Source organism: Ranitomeya imitator, chromosome 3 (genome assembly GCF_032444005.1).
Source record: "Ranitomeya imitator isolate aRanImi1 chromosome 3, aRanImi1.pri, whole genome shotgun sequence".
Taxonomy (NCBI): Eukaryota; Metazoa; Chordata; class Amphibia; order Anura; family Dendrobatidae; genus Ranitomeya; species Ranitomeya imitator.
Genome location: NC_091284.1, coordinates 709,371,920 through 709,393,924, shown reverse-complemented (window position 1 = coordinate 709,393,924; position 22,005 = coordinate 709,371,920). Strand labels below are relative to the sequence as shown.

At 43.1% G+C, this 22,005-nt stretch overlaps 1 protein-coding gene across 2 annotated transcripts in view; it reads left to right on the top strand.

Moving 5' to 3' along the window:
* The window catches only part of DIP2B (disco interacting protein 2 homolog B), a 259,008-nt gene extending 239,879 nt beyond the window's left edge, over nt 1-19,129 (top strand). For both annotated transcript variants that reach the window (XM_069758656.1, XM_069758655.1), the window contains exons 30-38: nt 7,306-7,436; nt 7,912-8,080; nt 8,548-8,718; nt 10,731-10,792; nt 13,948-14,005; nt 15,140-15,214; nt 15,630-15,804; nt 16,111-16,234; nt 17,963-19,129. In XM_069758656.1, the coding sequence (XP_069614757.1) occupies nt 7,306-7,436; nt 7,912-8,080; nt 8,548-8,718; nt 10,731-10,792; nt 13,948-14,005; nt 15,140-15,214; nt 15,630-15,804; nt 16,111-16,234; nt 17,963-18,215 (1,218 nt within the window). In that variant the 3' untranslated portion in view covers nt 18,216-19,129. The remainder of the gene's footprint in view (nt 1-7,305; nt 7,437-7,911; nt 8,081-8,547; nt 8,719-10,730; nt 10,793-13,947; nt 14,006-15,139; nt 15,215-15,629; nt 15,805-16,110; nt 16,235-17,962) is intronic.
* Nucleotides 19,130-22,005: the final 2,876 nt, after the last annotated feature.

Genomic DNA, 22,005 nt, shown 5'->3' with positions numbered 1-22,005 from the left:
GCCAGTTATTCAATTACACCCTCCCAACTGCTGGTTCTCCAGCTATCTCCACCCTTCTCTGGCCCTATCAAGACAGAGTTATCAATGAAAGGGGAAGGTGGAGAGAGGGAAGACAAGCAGGTGGGAAGGTGTACATACATGATTGGCCATGAAGCATCGAGCACCTGGACTTGGATTGAACAGGAAAGATAATATATCTTTGTACTGTTAGCCAGTAGATAGAACACTATTGAAATTTGAGAGTCCTCAGTGGTTGATACCCTTTAATGGCTAACTGAAAAGATGGTAAATTGCAAACTTTTGAGACTACTCAGGTCTCTTCATCAGGCCTAAGGCTAAGTTCACACTGCGTTAGTGCTGTCCGTTCAACACATCCGTTAAACGGACTGCACTAACGCAAGCGCCGACGTTTGCACAATGCTAGGGCAGATGGAGCATCTGCTAGCTGCATCTGCGCTAGCAGTGCGCTAGCAGTGACGGACCTGGAAAGGCTGCAGCCCGCGTCTCGGGTCCGTCACTCATTGACGGCACATCGCTAGCGCACGGCCGCCATTGAAAGTAATGGCGGCGTTAACGGACTACGTTACACCGCGTTATGCCATGGTGTAACGTAGTCCGTTAAACGGGTCACAGTAACGCAGTGTGAACCCAGCCTAAAATTACACAAAATCAATTTGTTGCCATCTTTTCAGTTAACCATTAAAAGGTATCCACCACTGAGGACTCTCAAATTTAAATATTTTTCTTGTCATCCGGTGCTGACAGTCCCTTTATTCACCTCATTGATTGCAGCCATGGTGTGTACGTTCTGCGTGTGATGGTTATACTAGACACTGAATAAATCAAGATGTTTTTAAAAAATGTTTTTATTTTCTCACAATTTGCATTAACATGTCTGTCTATCCTGTGAATTTTGATGTGGAGGCATGTAGATAGTGATATGGAAAAAAAAAAACATACATTTTTTTATTATTATTTATTTATATAGCACCATTAATTCCATGGTGCTTTACATGTGAAGGGGTTACATCAAAATACAAATATCACTTTCAGTAAACAAAACTAATAATGACAGACTGATACAGAGGGGAGAGGACCCTGCCCTTGCGGGCTTACATTCTACAGGATTATGGGGAAGGAGAGAGTAGGTCAAGGGTTGCAGTAGCTCCAATGGTGTTGAGGTGGCCGTGTGGTCTTTACAGGCTGTAAGCTTCCTTGAAGAGGTGGGTTTTCAGGTTTCTTTTGAAGGATCCAAAAGTAGTGGATAACCGGATGTGTTGGGGCGATTGGGTGAGGAGCGAATAAGCGTGGAGGAGAGGAGGAGGTCTTGGGAGGACCAGAGATTACGTGAGGGAAGATATTGAGAGATTAGTGTGGAAATATACGGAGGAGAAAGGTTATGGCTTTGTAGGTCAGTGTTAGTAATTTAAACTGGATACGCTGGGAAATTGGGAGCCAGTGAAGGGATTTGCAAAGAGGGGAAGCGGGAGTGTAGCGAGGAGAGAGATTAATTAGTCAGGCAGCAGAGTTGAGGATGGACTGGAGGGGTGCGAGAGTGTTAGAAGGTAGGCCACAGAGGAGTATGTTGCAGTAGTACAGGTGGGAGATGATTTGGGCATGCACGAGCATTTTGGTAGAGTGTGGGTTGAGGAAAGGACGGATTCTGGAAATATTTTTGAGCTGGAGGCGACAGGAGGTGGCGAGAGCTTGAATGTGCGGTTTGAAGGACAAGGCAGAGTCAAGGGTTACTCCGAGGCACAGATTTTGGGGACAGGGGAAAGTGTGATTTCATTTATTTTGATAGATAGATCAGGTAGGGATGATATGCCAGATGGAGGAAAGATAATGAGTTCAGATTTGTCCACATTGAGCTTGAAGAAGCGAGAAGAGAAGAAGGAGGATATGGCCGATAGACACTCTGGGATTCTGGAGAGCAGAGAGGTGACATCTGGGCCAGAGAGGTAGATCTGAGTGTCATCGGCATATAGATGGTACTGGAAGCCATAGGACCTTATGAGTTGTCCCAGGCTGAGTGTATAGATTGAGAAGAGTAAGAGTCCTAGGACAGAGCCTTGGGGGACTCCCAACAGAGATGGGGCGAGATGAAGAGGTAGTATGGGAGTAGGAAACGCTAAATGTGCAGTTGGAAATGTATAAGGAGATCCAAGATAGGGCAAGGTCTTTGACTCCAAAGGAAGAGAGGATCGGTAGTAGGAGGCAGTGGTCAACTGTGTCGAAGGCAGAGTACAGGTCTAGGAGGAGGAGTATAGAAAATTGTCTGTTAGCTTTGGCTGTAAGTAAGACGTTAGTAATTTTGGTCAGGGCAGTCTCAGTGGAATGGTGGGGACGGAAGCCAGATTGTAGGTTGTCGAAGAGAGAGTTAGATGCAAAGTGAGAGGAATGTTCAGCATGGATGTGCTGCTCAAGGAGTTTGGAAGCAAATGGGAGCAAAGATATGGGGCGATAGCTGGACATACTGCTTGGGTCAAGGGATGGCTTTTTGAGGATAGGTGTGATTGTGGCATGTTTGAAGACAGAGGGGAAGGTACCAGAAGTTAGTGATAGGTTGAAGTGATGGGTTAGGGATGGGATTAGTGTGGTGGTGAGGTTGGGGGGGAGGTGGGATGGGATGGGGTCAAGTGCACAAGTAGAGAGGTGTGATTTGGAGAGAAGATGAGCAAGCTCCCCTTCAGAGATTTTGGAGAGTGAAGTTATGGGGTTTGGGCATTGGTCTCTCATACAAAGGGGTTGTGGTGTTTGGCCAACAAAGACTTGCCTTGTTTGGTCTATCTTATTTTTGAAGTGCGTGGCAAAGTCCTCAGCAACGATTAGGGAACTCTGAGGGGGCAGTGGTGGGCGGAAGAGGGAGTTAAGTGTTGAACAACTGTTTGGGGTTGTGGGATAAGGAAGATATGAGGGTTGTGAAGTAGGCCTGTTTAGCAGAGGTGAGAGCTGATTTGAATGCCAGTGTTGCTTGTTTGAGTGCAGTGAAATCATCTTGTGTATGCGTTTTCTTCCAACGCCTTTCTGCAATTCTGGATACTTGCCGAAGCTTTTTAGTGATGTTATTGTGCCAGGGTTGTCTATTGGTTCGTCGCACTCTGCTATGCATGACAGGGGTGACCGTGTCAATAGCTGATGCAAGAGTGGCATTGTCTGTGTCGTGGAGTGAGGATATAGAGGACAGTGGTAGGATAGAGTCAGAAAGTGTTTGAGTGTCTAGGTATGCGAGGTTCCTGCGTGGGTGCTGGACATGGGTGACAAGTGAGGAGGACAGGGATGAGAAAGTGAGTAGATGGTGTTCAGATAGAGGGAGAGGGGAGGTTGTGAAGTTAGATAGGGAGCATAAACGGGTGAAGACCAGGTCTAATGTGTGTCGGTCTGTGTGGGTGGCTGAGGAGGACCACTGAGTAAGTCCAAAGGATGAAGTAAGGGACAGGAGTTTGGAGGCTGCTGACTGGTGGGTGTCAATGGGAATGTTGAAGTCACCCATGATGATGGTGGGAATGTCAGCAGACAGAAAGTGAAGGAGCCAGGTGGAGAATTGGTCAATAAAGGCAGTGGTTTGGCCCGGAGGTCGGTATATGATGGCCATTTGGAGGTTGTAGGGGGAGTAGATGCGGATAGAGTGGACTTCAAAAGAGGGGAGGATAAGGGAGGGTAGAGGTGGTATTGGGTAAAAGGTACAGTTGGAAGAAAGGAGAAGGCCCACTCCTCCACCATGTTTGTTGCCAGGGCGAGGAGTGTGGGTGAAGTGGAGGCCACCGTAACATAGTGCAGCAGTGGAGGCTGTGTCAGAGGGTGTCAGCCATGTTTCGGTGATGCCCAGAAAGAAAAAACTACGAGAGGTAATGAGGTCGTAAATCACGTGGAGTTTATTGCAGATGGAGCGGGCATTCCATAGCGATCCAGAGAGAGGGTGTAGGGGGGTGGGCGTCATGGGCACAGATTTGAGGTGGGCAAGATTTCGGGTGTTTATATTGGCTTGGGAGCGATAGGAGGGGGTAATAATGGGAGGTATGAGATGTGGGGGCCCAGGGTTGGGAGATATGTCACCAGCAGTGAGGAGAAGCAGAGAGAGACAGAGCAGGTGGGAGAAGGAGAGTGGGCGGCTTGTTTTGTGTTTTATTAGGAGAGATCTGAGGTTGAGGAGCAGGTCAGCAGAGAAGGTCAGGGGAGGGGGCAAGAGGGAAGAAAGATTATTACTTGGTTAGGGGGTGCTGGGGTTTGAGGATAGCGAAGTAGAGTGAGGAGTAAGGGAGCCAAAACTGTTAGAGCGTATGTCAGCATGATAAGAATAAGTGTGGCGGAAAGCGAATGAAATTTAGTACATTTATTAACAGTGGTTTGTCTTACCTTCTGTTCACTTCTGGCTCATTTCTGGCATATTTCTGCTATCATATTTGCTGTTATCCTTCTAGAGACAGACCAAGGTCCAGACAGACCTGTGTCTCTGAATTTATAACAAGCCAAGTGCTCATGAAATAGACCAGGTGTGATCAGGAGGGAGGGGCAGCAGGAAGACTGGTCACAGACACAGGAAGGGATTAATTAGAAGTCAGAAGGGAAAATGCAAGGGGAAATAGATCCAAATGGAAAAATAAAGCCAAACTGTGTATTGGCAACAAGGAATTAAAATGAGAAAACATGCAGGGGAAAAAAATCATAGCAGCCAGAGAATATACCAGGAAGAAATAGCAGGGTGAGGAAGATCAGGAAAGTTGGGTGATGGTGATGGGATTGGGGTAGCAGCCAGCGGACATATCTGAGGATGAAGCAAATAAGTTGTCAGATTGATAGCAATAACAAAGCATAGCAAAAATAAAAATGAAAACCTGATTTAAACAATGGCTTCTTTTCTGAAGACACATTTCCCTTCAATTAAGGTACCGTCACACATAACGATATCGTTAACGATATCATTGCTTTTTGTGACGTAGCAACGATATCGTTAACGAAATCGTTATGCGTGACAGCGACCAACGATCAGGCCCCTGCTGGGAGATCGTTGGTCGCTGGGGAATTATCAGGACTTTATTTCGTCGCTGGATCACCCGCTGACATCGCTGGATCGGTGTGTGTGACGCCGATTCAGCGATGTCTTCACTGGTAACCAGGGTAAACGTCGGGTTACTAAGCGCAGGGCCGCGCTTAGTAACCCGATGTTTACCCTGGTTACCATTGTAAAAGTAAAAAAAAAAACACTACATACTTACATTCCTGTCGCTTCCCCCGGCCTCAGCTTCCCTGCGTCCCCCAGTGTCAGCGCCGGCCGGCCGTAAAGCAAAGCACAGCGGTGACGCTCTGCTTTCCGGCCGGCGCTTACACAGTGCAGGGAAGCTGAGGCCGGGGGACGCGACAGGAATGTAAGTATGTAGTGTTTGTTTTGTTTTACTTTTACAATGGTAACCAGGGTAAACATCGGGTTACTAAGCGCGGCCCTGCGCTTAGTAACCCGATGTTTACCCTGGTTACCCGGGGACCTCGGGATCGTTGGTCGCTGGAGAGCGGTCTGTGTGACAGCTCTCCAGCGACCAAACAGCGACGCTGCAGCGATCGGCATCGTTGTCTAGATCGCTGCAGCGTCGCTTAATGTGACGGTACCTTTACTTTTTCTTTGTAGATGTCTTTTAGCCAAAGTGTAATTTTAGATTTATGTTCTGCACTATTACCTTACAGTACTGGGTCCCGAGGTTCTGTCTAAGCAAGGGAAACATGTACTTGGACTTTGTGTAATCTGAGCTCTAAGTCTTCATTTCCCCATTCTTCTCCCACAGCCCAAAGCCATAGGGTGATTTACTTCTGTCAGATTATAAATGGTCTGTACCGGAGATGGGAAAATTGATGTATTTTTCGGACTAGAAGCGCACCAGACCATAAGACACACCTAGGTTTAAGAGGAGGAGAATAGAAAAAAAAATGAAGCAAAAAAAAGTGGTCAATTCTGTACTAATATCCCCCATTTTGGTGTATATATGTCCCCAATCCCGGTATACATGGCCCCCTCAACACCATTCTGGTAAATATGGTCCCCCCACCCCACATCCTGGTATGCATGGCCCCCTCATCCCTATCCTGGTACGCATGGCCCCCTCATCACCATGCCGGTAAATATGGTCCCCCCACCCCCCATCCTGGTATGCATAGCTCCCTCATCCCTATCCTGGTACGCATTGCGTTCTCATCCCCATCCTGGTATGCACGGCTGCCATAATAAAAACCTAAACCTTTACTGCACTCCCTCGCTGTGTCCTGTTCTGATGCCTGTAGCTGCTTTATGCTTGCAAGCAGCGCATGTCAGTGACGTCATGCGCTTCTTGCAAGCAGAGGACAGCTGCCAAAATACTCACTGCTCTCCACACCCAGGACTATGAGCATGTGGAGCAGTCCGCTTCCTGCAGTGGCTGGGCTATCACGTATTCATGCTACTAAACAGGGAATATTCACAGCTGTCCACTCCCATAGGTCTAGGGAGCAGTGAATATTAATTTTCTTTAATAGTGGGAACACGTGATTTCCCAGTCGCTGTAGAAAGCCGGTGGCTGCGGCGACTGTGTCCGCTATTAAAGATCAATGAATATTCACTGCTCCCCACGCCCATAGTTCCTCCCACTTCTCCGTAACAGCATCTGTGCATAGAGATGGGAAGGACTATGGGCGTGGGGTGCAGTGAATATTAATTTCTTTAGCTTCGGGCACTGGTTAGCCGCAGCAGCCGGCTCCTGCCTCCTGTGACCCACTGCTCTGCCGCTCCCCCATCTCCCCATTCATGCAGGTACATCTGGACTATAAGAAATACCGCCCATTGTCCTCCAAATTTTGGGAGGAAAAAAGTGCGTCTTATATTCTGAAAAATATGGTAGGTTATAAATTCTGGTGGCAATAATTGCAGTTTAAGACTGCAGAACACATTGTTGCTATATAAATCTGATGTTGAAAAGGTATTTGTGATATTACTCTTTCTTCCCTAATACTTACTTTGGGTTTTGATTAAAAAGAATTTGTTTTAGTCTTTGCCTGACGAAGAGACCTGTGTAGTCTCGAAAGCTTGCAATTTGTTACCATCTTTTCAGTTAGCCATTAAAAGGTATCAACCACTGAGGACTCTCAATTCTAAATATTTGATTAAAAAGAATTCCTACACTTTGAACAAACTTCAGGTAGAAAATTATCTTTCATTTTTCGATAGTTATTCATTCCATATTAACTAGACCAAAATCTTCTACAATTTCCACATTTCCATTTGTATATGATGAGTGTTTACGGTCAGGATCATGATTAATTTAATTCTCCATTCAATTGCAGATGTCCCATGGATCTGTAAATGCACTTTGCCGGGCGATAAAATTACAGTGTGAACTGTACTCTACACGCCAGATTGCCATATGTCTGGATCCTTATTGTGGACTTGGTTTTGTACTTTGGTGCCTTTGCAGGTTGGTGTTAAAATAATAAAATCAACAAAAAATAAAAAAGCTGACAGCTTCATGTACATAAATGTGTATTATGTAGCTGCATAATGATTGTTAGGATGGCAATGCTGTGGCTCAGTGGTTAGCACTGTTGACTTGCAGCGCTGGGGTCCTGGATTTGAATCTAACCAAGGACGACATCTACATTGACTTTGTATGTTCTCGCTCTGCTTACTTTGACAAGTCCACAAATATCGACTGAGAGCACATTATAATATGTCTGGGGAAACATTGACAGTTTTGGATCATTGGATAGAACAGATTTTTACTTTGCGCAGTTTGATTGGTTTTTGTATTGATTATATTACTTATAATAAAAACCTATCCTATAGGGATCATAAAGTTGTCTACCTTGTGTACAACGGTTTTCTCCCTATCCTTTTACAGTGGCTATGCTGTCCTCTAATATTATCATTTCTACATCTCCCTTTGCCCACAGTGTTTACTCTGGTCACCAGTCTATATTAATTCCTCCTATGGAGTTGGAATCCAATTTATTCCTTTGGCTGTCTGCAGTAAGTCAGTACAAGATCAGAGACACGTTCTGTTCCTATTCTGTCATGGAGATGTGCTCCAAGGGACTTGGGAACCAGATTGAGGTGTTGAAGGTAAGATTTGTCTTCTAAAGGAGTTTGGTCTAGATCAGAGATGCTCATTGTAAGGTTTTTTCAATTATTTTTGTTATATCATTCTGCCGGCTTCCAGACCACAAAGCCTACAAAGAAACATCAAAATGTTCACCAAATGTCCAAGACGTTGCGAGAGCCTGGACCTTCTCCCATGTTTTTAGGGTCCTGTGTCCTTTCCACAGATGTGTCTTGTCTCACTCATGGGCAGTAATAGGATGATGGGGTTGGTGCACAGCGTTTTCAGCAGACCTTGCTCTTTGTAGTCTTGCGCTTAATGCAGGCGACTCAACATTAGTGAAGTCCATTCTTAACGTGTCCTTCGCTTTAAGCGTTTTGCACATAATGGTTTCTTTTCAATAGAAAGAAGTAGATGCCTGACACGGCGGCATCAGTTGTTCTGTATACACCTTAACTTAGTTTCACTCATCTGATATTTTCTTTTACAGACCAGAGGAATAAATCTATCTTATGTACGAACTTGTGTTGTGGTGGCAGAAGAACGTCCAAGAGTTGCCCTCACGTACTCGTTCTCCAAACTTTTCAAAGATCTTGGTCTGTCTCCACGTGCTGTTAGTACTACCTTTGGATCAAGAGTGAATACTGCAATATGTTTACAGGTAATTAGAAATGAAGAGACATAATGGGTAACACTCTACGTCCATATACGACAGAGTGGAAAGACACTTGAATCACCGAAGCCCTTTACTTCCTCCCTGCTGAGACTGGTAGAGTTATGATTAACATAACTTGTACATCTTATACGAGCAGGGTGTGAAAATCTGTGTGTGTATCGGAAAATTGCTAGTCCTGTAATTACTGCAGGATTCTCTCTGCGTTGTGGTATAGTAGGGAGGAGAGATGTAATATGAGTTGCACGCTTGTAGAAACCGTGACCATGACCAGCATCAGAGAATCTACAGCATGGCTGACTATCCTAGCAACGTTCTGTTAGTGAATAGTGATGAGCGAACGTACTCGGATAAGGTGTTATCTGAGCATGCTCATGTGCTAACCAAGTGTCTTCGGCGTGCTTGAAAAATATCTTTTGAGTCCCCACGGCTACATGTCTGTTTGGTAGGCAATCCTCCCTCCATGTGTTGTGACTATTGAACAGCCGAGAGACATGCAGTCATAAGGATCAAAGAGTGCCATGATGTTTTTAGGTTTCATTGAAGGTACACCCAAACTGCTAAAAGGGTATGTCCACTACTGGACAACTTCTGATTTAATTTAAGGCCCCACTGAAATAAAAACAACATATAATCTCCTCCTGCAGTGGCGCCTTCCAGTGATGTCGGTGCTGCTCTTACCAGCGGGTGACATGACACTGTTGTCACTTGATTGCTATCAGCGGACGCTGACCGACTGCAGACTTTACTATTTTGTTAGAGTGGATATCCACTCAGATGACCAGCAATTTGCTGCAGCGGTCACAGTATACAGCAGTCATATTGTTATGTTGCCCCCCTGAGAACAGCAGCACTGACATCACTTGAATGGCAGCTATCTAGAAGGTGAGTATATATTGATTTTATTTTGTCCAGTAGTAGCTTAGCTCCGTACACTCTGTAGGGGCCTTTCTCAATTACTGTGGCTCACTCCTATTCACCTTCATAGGAGCAGGGTTTTGGTACCTGAGATTGGCCACAACACAGAGTATGGGGCTGTACTGTTCCACTTTGTACGTTCTTTTCATCTGGCCACTGTGGAACCTGCTGATCAGTGACTGGTGATGGACCATTCTGGAATTTGCTGATCACTGGTTGGTGATGGACCATTGTGGAACCTGCTGATCACTGGCTGGTGATGGACCATTGTGGAACCTGCTGATCACTGGTTGGTGATGGACCATTGTGGAACCTGCTGATCACTGGCTGGTGATGGACCATTGTGGAACCTGCTGATCACTGGCTGGTGATGGACCATTGTGGAACCTGCTGATCACTGGCTGGTGATGGACCATTGTGGAACCTGCTGATCACTGGCTGGTGATGGACCATTGTGGAACCTGCTGATCACTGGCTGGTGATGGACCATTGTGGAACCTGCTGATCACTGGCTGGTGATGGACCATTGTGGAACCTGCTAATCAGTGACAGGTGATGGACCGTTGCGAAACCTGCTGATCACTGGCTGGTGATGGACCATTGTGGGAACCTGCTAATCACTGGCTGGTGATGGACCATTGTGGAGCCTGCTGATCACTGGCAGGTGATGGACCATAGTGGAACCTGCTAATCACTGGCTGGTGATAGACCATTGTGGAACCGGCTAATCACTGGCTGGTGATGGACCATTGTGGAACCTGCTGATCATTGGTCGCTGATGGACCATAGTGGAACCTGCTGAACACTGGCTGGTGATGGACCATTGTGGAACCTGCTGAACACTGGCTGGTGATGGACCATTGTGGAACCTGCTGATCACTGGCTGGTGATTGATATCCGACCCCCACTCATCTGATATTGATGAGGTATTCTAAGGATGAGTCTTGAATATTTTAGTCCTGGACAATGCCTTTAACTTTTAAACATCTTCGAATTTATGACAAGATGCATTTTGTCATAAAATCCCTGTGTATAGTAAACGTCTTCCATTTATATATGTTGTTTTTTCATTTATTTCCCAGGGAACCTCAGGGCCAGATCCTACAACGGTGTATGTGGATCTCAAATCTCTTCGACATGACAGGTATTCAGTTTTATAATACTGCCATTTTCTGAAAAGCTGAAAAACCTCCAATGGTTAACCTTAGCTAGTTATAGTTCAAGTTATAAGTTAATTCATTTTTAAATATTGATCATTTTGCTGCATTTAATATTAATTAGAGACGTTGTAATTAATACACTGGCCCCGAATCATCAAAACTGGCGTTTTTCACACCGGTATTAGAGGATGGGTGGAATGCGATGGGCCTGATTCATTAACAGGGTCATGGTGTAAAGTGTGCCCCTCACCACAAATCTTATTCCACTCAGGGACTAGAGTAAGGAACACCATTGCACGTCATGAATTTGATGAGCAGGAGACACCACATCCCATCCCGCCTAAGCTCTGCCCACTTTGAAGGAGCATGGCAAAAATGGTGTGAAAATGCCAAGTCAAAAATGTTTGCGCTTCCTCATGTTGCAACTTTTCAACCCTTTTTACGCCAGTTTTCTGGTGCAAGGCTTTCATGCATAGGGGCCATTGTTTCTTGTCACTTTGAGGTGAAGTGCAGCATGTGCAGTGTCAATCATGATGAAATAGTATAGAAGTATGTGGCCATACAAATATGCAAAGTAGACTAATTTATCATTTATTCTGGTTTGCTTATATAGCGCCATCATATTCCGCAGCGCTTTACAGATATTGTTATCACTGTCCTCATTGGGGATCACAATCTAGATTCCCCATCTGTATGTCTTTGGAGTATATAACTGAATGGTGTGAAATGGTTAAATATCTTCCTCGTTATACCAGATTGTCATCACACATCAGATTAGTCATGCTGGCTATATTGGTTATCCGTGCCAGGATCTGCTGGGATGCCAATGTCAGGGTATCGCTGTGGATGCTGTCATTTCTGCGACCTCTGGCAGTCTGACAAGTGACCGGATAAAACCTTCTGCCATGACCTTCGTAACCTCCCAGTAGCTCATCCGCTGCTTCCTGTAGTCAGTGTTTTTACATGAACTGGACATCGTGATTATAGCTGGAGACCAGATGGCATTGCATTACTTATTACAACCTGATGACAAAAATTCACAGAATTCAGAAAGTAACTATTATTATTGCCAAGTCTATACATCAATCAGCCTTCACAATTGGTTTTTTCCACAACGTTGGTTATGATTTTCCCCATGAAATAGCTTTTTAATATGTCCTTTTTAAAAAGTATGTGTTATCATTAAGTGACAGATAGTTTAAATCAGGTTTTTGTGTTAAATATACATTACTAGCCAACAGTTTGGACAAACCTGTTCATGCAATAGTTTTCCTAGTTTTTATTGGAATGTGCACATTAAAATTCAGACTGAAGGCAGCAAAACCTCAAAGGTAAACAAAAGGAAACAGGCTGCTTGAGAGAATGCCAAGGGTGTGTAAATCTGTCATCCGAGTTAAGTTTTCTAACTTCTTCTTTACATTATTGTTTCTTTGTGATTTTGCTGCTTTCATTCTTATCCTACAATGTACACATTCCAATAAGAACAAGGAAAACCAATGCAATGTGTGTCCAAACTTTTGATCGGTACTGTATTTTAAAAAAAATCTTGGTAATTACTTTTCTTCTGTTCCACAATTTGTATTAAAAATAAAGAAATAGAAGTCTTACAATTTCCATAATGGCCACACAGTCTTATTTAGACTAAATTCCCGTTGTTTCAGGAAATCCACATGTACATTAGAAACAATGAATGGACCCTATCTTTTGTATTAAAGCATCTAATGAGCCCCTGCAAAGATAATTTTGAAGCGCGGGGAGCAATGTCAGATGTGACATCACCTTCTATGATTGGTGGATCCTGTATTATCAGTTGTGTATAGAGATCTTACATGTTCTTGCAATCCTGCCTCTAACGATAAGCAGCCTGATGAAAACTCTTCCTAACATTTCTAAACACAGGACATCTGTGTGTGCAATAACCGCAATGGCCATTTTTAAAAATTGCAATTTTTTTTTTTAGTAAAGATCATGAAAATATTGAATTGCCAAAATAATAAGAACATGAATCCTTAAAATCGGATAGTAACAATTGATAACTTCTGTTGATAGATTTTTTTTTTTATTTTTTTTTGAGGCTTGTGTCCTGAAAGTGAAACATTTTGAACCCATTTCAGTAGAGGGGCTTGTTTGTAGCTCGTGGCCAGTTTTGCATTAGCGGTATAAGGTTCCTATTCTTAAGTCGTACACATTCAACTAAAGTTGGCCAAACACACCGCCAGTCTGTGTATGGGGTCGTCCCTACTGTATCCCAACCGATCATATCGGAGCAGAGAAGGATCCATTGTACTTCCAAAGGCCGATTCTTCTGGTTTCCAGGAGATAAGCCACTACCAGAGAAGTCTGATGGCATCTCCTGTAGAGAACACAGCAGGGCTGGGACGAGTGTTCCTGTGCATGGTACGTACGATAGCTGGTGGCCGAGCGCTCATTCGACCATCACCAGCTCGCAAAACTTACTCATACACATGAACGTTTGTGTGTTTTCACCAGGGAGAGCAGAGAAAGTTGCTTTCAAATGGCTCTGACATCAGCTTTTTTTTTTTCCTGGAAAACATAAGGCCAGACCCTTTCCTTCCCCGACATCATCATCTGGGAGAGTTGGGAGGCCCCCATACATCTTAGACTGTCAGCCAATATTGGAGGTTTTCGCCTGACCCTAGTCAGGGGGACTGGCATTAGTTATATCCCTGTCCTGGACATTTTATGTGTGACTACATGTTCATGGCCAATCCTCCGCTCCTTATGCGCGCTGTCCAACATTTGTATAATCACTGAGGTTTCTGGAATTATTCTTTTACTTTAAATGATCTTTCGAAATAAATACATTTCCTTCCTATCTGAACTAATAGTCATGCATTGTTGATGACAGATAAACTCATGGCTATATTTTCTATCAGGGTTAATTACATTTCTCCAGCTGCTCCACGGCAGGTCACGTGTGCTGGCCCGTCACCATCAGTAACCTCGTCACTCCGAGGATGTGTCATTAGTCATATAAATGTATACTGTATAGTATATACTATATAATAATGAAATATTGTTTGTATGGTTTTTTTATTCGTCATCTAAATTCCTTATCATTTGGATCCAATAGATCAGTAAGTCATGTAATGACCATTTTGTTCTTTTCCATTTTAAGGGTACGCTTGGTAGAAAGAGGGTCTCCTCAGAGTTTGCTTCTCCTGGAGTCTGGAAAGGTGAGCTTATGACCATAATAACCTCTGCTACATCTATATTTTATAATGTGCGTTTGCATTCTTAATGTACGTAGCCACTTTGGTTGGCCAAACACTTTAGATAGCTGTCAGCCAAACACATGCATGTGCTCTCTGTAGAAAGAAGAGGGTAAGCTGCTTGCAGAGTTCTTCCTTCTGGCTTATCTCCTCAAGAACAAAAGGATTGGGCAGATTAGATCCAGTAGCCCACTCCTTGACTATGTTTACATCTGTTGTTGGAGGGGGATCGAGATGCCCTGATACACGTTACTTGGCTGATCAGTTTTATGAAAACAAGCAGGCTCATATACACTACTCACAAAAAGATAAGGATGTTTGGCTTCCTGGAAAAATTTCAGGATGATCCTAAAATGCACTCTAACCTTTTTAGGAGGTGATCTTAATGCAACCATCTTTAAACTTTTGAAAGAAAACACATGGATGTTAGTGGACTGCTGGAGGTCATTTTGCAGGGCTTTCGCACTGCTACTCCTATTCCTCCTTGCACAATGGAGGAGTTAGCCCCCTACCCATCTCCTGGTGTACTGTTCTGTCTCCAGGTACCAAATCTGCTCCATGCACTGGACACTGTGCTGACAGACACAGCTACCTTTCTTGTCACAGCTCGCACTGATATGCCAACCTGGATGATCTGCACTACCTGAGCAACTTCTGTGGGTTGTACTGTAGACATCTCCTCATGTTACTGCACAGTACCTCTGTGGGTGACAGCAATGACAAAATGCAAAACTGACCAAAACAGCCAAAAAGGATGAGAACAGAGAAATCGTCTGTGGTCAACCCCCACAGAACCACTCCTATATAGGGGTTTTCTTGCTAATTTCCTATCATTTCTACCTGTTGTCTGTTCCATTTGCACAACAGGAGAAACTGATTCACAATCTGTGTTGCTTCATAACTGGACAGGTTGATTTGTGATTGACATGGAGTTACATTGTGCTGTTTAAGTGTTCCCTTTATGTTTTTTGAGCAGTGTATATTAGGTTGAATCCGGATGAAGCTCCTGGTGTTTATCTGCCTTTACTTCTGTTACGTTTCTGTATTAGTTCAGTGTCTGTTACATTGGACAATTATTTGATTACTCGATTGTTTCAGATTTTACCTGGAGTCACAGTGATTATTGTTAATCCAGAGACCAAAGGACCCCTGGGAGATTCCCATCTTGGTGAGGTAGGTGCTCGCTGTAAAATAGATGACATTTGTCTAATCACTGGGGATTCTGGAATTATTTATTTTCTATTACTTTTAATAGTGTTTCAAATAGATACTTTGCCTTCCTATCTGAGCCAGTAGTCGTGTATTTTCTATGCTGGACTAATCCTGAGTGTAAATATAGCCATCACTGATCAGCAGGTCTTAAGAAACCATAAGCTGGCACTGAGTTTGCCTACTAAAATGTCCAACTGCCAATTTTTGCCTAGCTTCCCTATACGTACCTTCAAAAGAGGAAATGACGCCACCATATGTGACTACGTCACTTGTAGGGTTGTGTGCTTGTTGCGGTGTTGTCCTCACTTATCCTCCCATTTTGATCTGACTACAGTGTGGATTTCCAGCTATTAATTGTCTGCTTCTCTTGCCATAGATATGGGTGAACAGTCCGCACACGGCCAGTGGATACTACACTATATACGACAGTGAAAGTCTGCAGGCTGATCACTTTAACACCAAACTCAGCTTCGGGGACACACAGACCCTTTGGGCAAGAACTGGATACCTTGGCTTTGTTCGTAGGACAGAACTGACGGATGCAAGTGGAGGTACGGAAGTCGTCTAGAGATTTATTTGTTTAACTGTACACTTGTAACCACAATCTTGACTTTAAAAGGGGTTTTCGGGACTAACTTATATTTAACAAGGGACATCAAATGCTCTGATCTCTAGGCTTGTACTGTGGTCCCAAATCTAATATCTTCCTGATTGGACTATTTCACTTAGTCACTGGATCCCCATCCCTGCTGTTGTGATGACACTGAGAACACGTGCTGCAAATGCTTTATGTGATCCAGTTTGGCTTTTTTCTCCCACAGTATATGTTTTGCTCAGTTATTTGTTTCCATCTGTAGAACGGCATGATGCCTTATTTGTTGTTGGAGCACTGGATGAAACACTGGAGTTGAGGGGACTGCGCTACCATCCCATAGACATTGAAACCTCAGTGTCACGCACACACCGGAGCATTGCTGAGTGGTACGTATGAAACATGAATTAATACACTTGTGTAAGTATGGAGACATATGGTTACACGTGAAAAGGAGGTAGATATAATCTTCATAAAGCGTAACGATGCAAATGTTTTATCTATTAATCCTAAGTTACGTTATATACTACAGAGCTGTATTTGACCGTCCAATTAGTTAATCAGCTGCACAATTCTCTCGCCTCCTGCCCATCACTGATCTATCTGATCTGTGCAGGGCAGAAGAGGAAGCAGAACCTGCACATCGCTAAAGCTCAAGGGGACTTGCACAGTCCACTATGCGGAAGAGGACCTGCACAGTCCTCACTATGCTGCAGGTCCTGAAATGGCCCAACACTGAACCTGAAAGACCTTCTAGGATATCAATCCCGTCTTGAGAAAATGGGAAAGTTTGGGGAATGAGAAAACGTTGTACCTGCACTAAACTACTTATTGAAATCCGTGTAGGAGGTCCGCAGCACTGGTGTGTGTATATATGTTTATATGCAGAAGTCCTGTGCATGTTTTAACTGTGCACGCAGCTATGTGTGCTGTAGAGTGGTGTGTGTATGTACTGTTAGTGCAGCAGTGCTGTGTGTATGTACTGTTAGTGCAGCAGTGCTGTGTGTATGTACTGTTAGTGCAGCAGTGCTGTGTGTATGTACTGTTAGTGCAGCAGTGCTGTGTATATGTATGATTAGTGCAGCAGTGCTGTGTGTATGTACTGTTAGTGCAGCAGTGCTGTGTGTATGTACTGTTAGTGCAGCAGTGCTGTGTGTATGTACTGTTAGTGCAGCAGTGCTGTGTGTATGTACTGTTAGTGCAGCAGTGCTGTGTGTATGTACTGTTAGTGCAGCAGTGCTGTGTGAATGTACTCTTAGTGGAGCAGTGCTGTGTGAATGTACTGTTACTGCAGCAGTGCATATGTACTATTAGTGCAGTGTGTATGTCCTATTAGTTCAGTGTGTGCTGCAGAGTTGTGTGTATGTACTATTAGTGCAGCAGTGCTGTCTGTATGTACTGTTAGTGGAGCAGTGCTGTGTGAATGTACTTTTAGTGCAGTGTGTGCTGCAGAGTTGTGTGTATTTACTGTTAATGCAGCAGTGCTGTGTGTATGTACTATTAGTGCAGCAGTGCAGTGTTTATGTACTGTTAGTGCAGTGTGTACGGTATGTAATGTTGTTGCAGTGTGTATGTACTATTAGTGCAGTGTGTATGTCCTGTTAGTGCAGTGTATGCTGCAGAGTTGTGTGTATGTATTGTTAGTGCAGCAGTGCTGTGTGAATGTACTGTTAGTGCAGTGTGTGTTGCAGAGTTGTGTGTATACTGTTAGTGCAGCAGTGCTGTGTGTGTATATACTGTTAGTGTAGCAGAGGTGTGAGTCTACTGTGCATACAGCACTGTTGTGTGCATAATGTGAATGCTGCAGAGAAGAACTAACGGGATCCGATGGTTAATATGGCTGACACTTACCCTGTAGAACACCCTAAAGCACGTTATTGACCCCTGATGCTATTGGCTCCTCTACTTATTTACACCACCAGGGAGGTCCCACTGATTAGGAAATACTGTTTCAGTTTTTTAATATCTAAAACTGGGGTGAGCCTTTTTATGGTGTCTCATAGTCTGAAAAATATAGTAAATTTAATACAATTTGTCAGAAGTGCTTACAATTTTACAGTGTCACTTTTATATGGCTAAAACATTTTCTTCTTTGGTGTTCCTTTCATTGAAAACAGTGCTGTGTTCACATGGACCAACCTGTTGGTGGTCGTGGTTGAGCTTTGTGGCTCTGAACAAGAAGCTCTGGACCTGGTTCCTCTTGTGACCAACGTTGTGCTGGAAGAACATTACTTGATCGTGGGAGTGGTGGTGGTGGTGGATCCTGGAGTCATCCCTATCAACTCTCGAGGGGAAAAACAGAGGATGCATCTACGGGACAGTTTCTTAGCGGATCATTTAGATCCGATCTATGTTGCGTACAACATGTAAAGACAATAGACTGAACTTGACCATTCAAGACATGCCACCGGGCTCTTATTTTTGTCAAAATTTCACGTACAAAATTCCAATGCTTGATAATAGTTTAAAACGTGTGTTATCTTTTAGCATAACCTCTAGTAGATCATGGTCTGTCTGCATAATTTTATGAAAGGGAACACTGTGCTACGGTAGTATTAAAAAGCAAGTCACTGGACGTTAATGTATTTTAGCTACAGAACGGTTGGTGGGGGTACAGCATCTGTGGTGCCAGCGCATACTGGGCACTCTGCATGTACGCATACCTAGTTCTTCAGTGGAGATTTATTTAATATTGAAAGGATTTATTTTTTTTAAATCCTTGATATTTGCAGCGGTAGCTTTGTATTGTCTTATTAAATTAAAATTAGATAGTAAAACTGCTTCTTCATAATGGTGCCATGAGTGCCCTGCTAAAGTGCGACAGAGCCCACCGTCTGCTGAGCCTGGATGCTACTAAGGTGGGGCGCTCAACTTGGGGAAAGAAAAAAAAAAAACTGTGTAGAATTTAGATTTTTCATTTAGATAGGTCTTAAATGTAAAATATTCTGCCTATATTTTAAATATGTAAATATTAATATAACAATTATCAACATTCAGATCCGCTCGTGGTAAATATGGAGGTGATGTTGAATTGTTCTATGGCAATCGCAGAGGGTTTCGCATTTTTACTAGGTTTTGAGTATATAGAGTCCAGGGGCGCGCCAGCTGTAGCTTACCGGCCGAATGACCAGACAAGCCCCTGTTCATACGCCGCAGTCAAGCTATCGTTTACCTGCCCCCGTCATAGACAATGCAAGTGATAGAACGATCGTCCTGATCCATACAGAAGTATTTTGTTGCCTACTAATATATGTTGTTAAATATATGCTGAATGTTTTAATGAATATGTCTTTTGGAAATTTGCTAACTACTCAACTGTATTGCCAGCAGGTAAAAAAAAAAAAACCACAAACAAAACAGAACTCGATATCGATGCACTTTCTCATTACTGCCTTCTTTCCATTGTGGCAAGGGAGTAAGCAATTCTCTTTGATGGCTATGATCTGGATTGTCATTATTCATCCCCAGCTTTCCATATACTCCGCCGTCATACTACCTGGCTGATCGGCAATAGTCATATATGCACTCTGCTCCCAGGACGACTCTCAATAGGGCTCGGAGCTGGCGAGGAATTGCCTCTGTCACAGCGATTGTACATTATGCTGGCAACTAGAATGCTACTTTTCTATATTTACACTGGTCACTACTGCTAATGTCAGCTGTATTTCTTATTCTAGTCACTTGCCAGACAGCAGTATCCAAGATTAGGAGTAGCACTATGCACATGCAAGTGGTTCAAGTCCAATAGATCTACTAAGCTGCATGCCGCATCCACCTACGTGATTGGCAGCAAGGGTGTGTGCCGCGCTTGGCACTGTAACCTGGGCATATATGTAATCACTGACTTTGTAGCACACTGTAAAGCTTTACGTCTTACATCAGTATGTTCTCCCATATGAATGTCTGTGACTTGGTCATATTTGCTAGGGTTTATCGAATTTCATGGTCCACAGTTAAGTTCTCTTGAAAAGTTTCAGGTAAGTGTCATGTTTTACACTCTCTGATCTGTATCATTAGCCGTTTTCTTTTATATCATTAGGATTCCGTAGTTATGTTTTTTATGTGAATATTGAACTGGACCACCCAAAAGCTGTGAATCCTAGATGATAGTAGATACGTAAAGACGCTCTGTGGAACACAAACCATACCTATTGTTATATTAACAAGTAGAATTTATGAAACTTCGTAATATATCTTGCTAGGGAAACGTGTCTTCTTCATCTTCTAGTAGCTGGCAATTCTCATTTTCCGGTCAAAAGGATCTCACTAAATTGGTTGAAGCCTCCTAACTCGCCAAAAGGCAGATCTTCAGTAAGGTTCTACTGCTCAGACGTCAGGGAAAACGAGGATTGACAAGGGTTTCTCCATCTTCTTAAATGGATCTTTACGGACATTGTTGGAGATGCAAGCAATTTTACCATTTAATGGAGATCGACAGCCGCTGCTAGACAACAGAATGTGCGCAGTGCTCACAAGCTCTTTTCTATTGAGCTTGTAAACACTGTTTTGAATCTGGCCAGTCTTGGTGCAATGGTTATAGGATATACAGCGGCGGTAGTTGGACTTATAGACAATCGGCTGTAAGGGAAATTGCTAATATCTAAAGAATTGCTTCAAATTTTAATGAACAGTGCATTGCAAAACTGCATGTTTTCCAGGGCAGTGTCCAGCAATATCCATCTATGAAGATGAGAATATGTCTGCCCATTCCTGAAAATATCGGGGGCTTTCATCCATCGTATGCTATTGTGTCTGCCTAAAAGGACATATACCACAAGAAATGAGGTCACGTTTTGTAGTTTCTAAGGTTGAAAGTAAACATACGTTCATAGAGTTCAACCTATAGAACCTAACACACTGATAAAGAGATAAAAAAAAACCCCATGAGGCCGATGCGAATTGCTCCAAATGAGGAGAAAAAATTCTTTCCTGACTCCTCATCAGACGAGTTCCCAGGATTAATGTCCCGTCACAGAATCTAGTACCCATAACCTGTAATATTATATTTATCAAGAAAAGCATCCAGGCCTCCTGAACTTTCTTTGTGAATATTTTGGAATCTTGTTTGCCTTATTGAAGTTAATGGCTCCATCAGCGCATGTCTGACTCATTATTTGTGGAAAACACAATATGAATCAGACCTATGATTGTTCTGTGTGGGAGAAACAAATAATAATCTTGTACTTATGATAAAAAAAATAAATAAGTGATGTTAGAAAGCAAGCCAATAAAAGGTATTGTAACTACAAGATTATTAGTTTCTCGCACTGAGAACAGTCAACATTTTTTTTCAACTGGCCAATACGGCGCCAAAACCATTTTCTTTTCTTTTAACCAGACCTCTGATATGTGAAATACAACACCACATGAGAACTTACAGGTTCGATAGAAATTATTAGATTTTTACTTTTTTTATACATGACAGATCGATTTTTTTTTTTATAATATAAGAAATCATCTCTCCAAAGACGAAAGCACATAGTTTTATTCTGATATATAAATGCAAGCGATACCACAGTGTATTTGGTGTCATCATGTGAAGCGTTCCAATAGCGTTCATTGGTATAAACCACATTCCTAGCAAATCGCCACATGGTGGTCAATCGCAGGCGAACACATAAGGAGCCAATATCAAAGTTGTCGTCGGACATTAGATATTTTTCAGATCCCATTAACAATCAGACTAGACCGTCCATCGACATTTGATAACAGCCCATCGAACTAATATACTCTTGGGCAAGTTCGCATGTTCGGAGTTGTTGGCCATATTAATGAGCAAATATTTAGTATCTGCTCTTTTACGCGTGTCATTGGCTTCACATCAAATTCCCAACTGGTGCTAAACTGCACACATCCAAATACCAGTGTGAGTAAAACCATTTGCTTTGCCGAGATGATCTAGACATTGATACATGGTGGGGGGCTTGTCTGCAGATTGCTAAGGACCTAAGGAGTGAATGTACAGTAAACGCGAGGACCACTAATGGTGGAATAATTTGCACAAGTTTAAAGATTTTTACAAAATATATTTAAAAAAATGCTTCACTTCATCTATTTTCTTATTGCCGCATACTGTAGTCTCAGGGGAGGGTTGGCAGGTGGTACCAATGTGGGGGAGGGTGTCTTTTTTAACCAGCATTTTAGATGGCAGGGTTTTAAC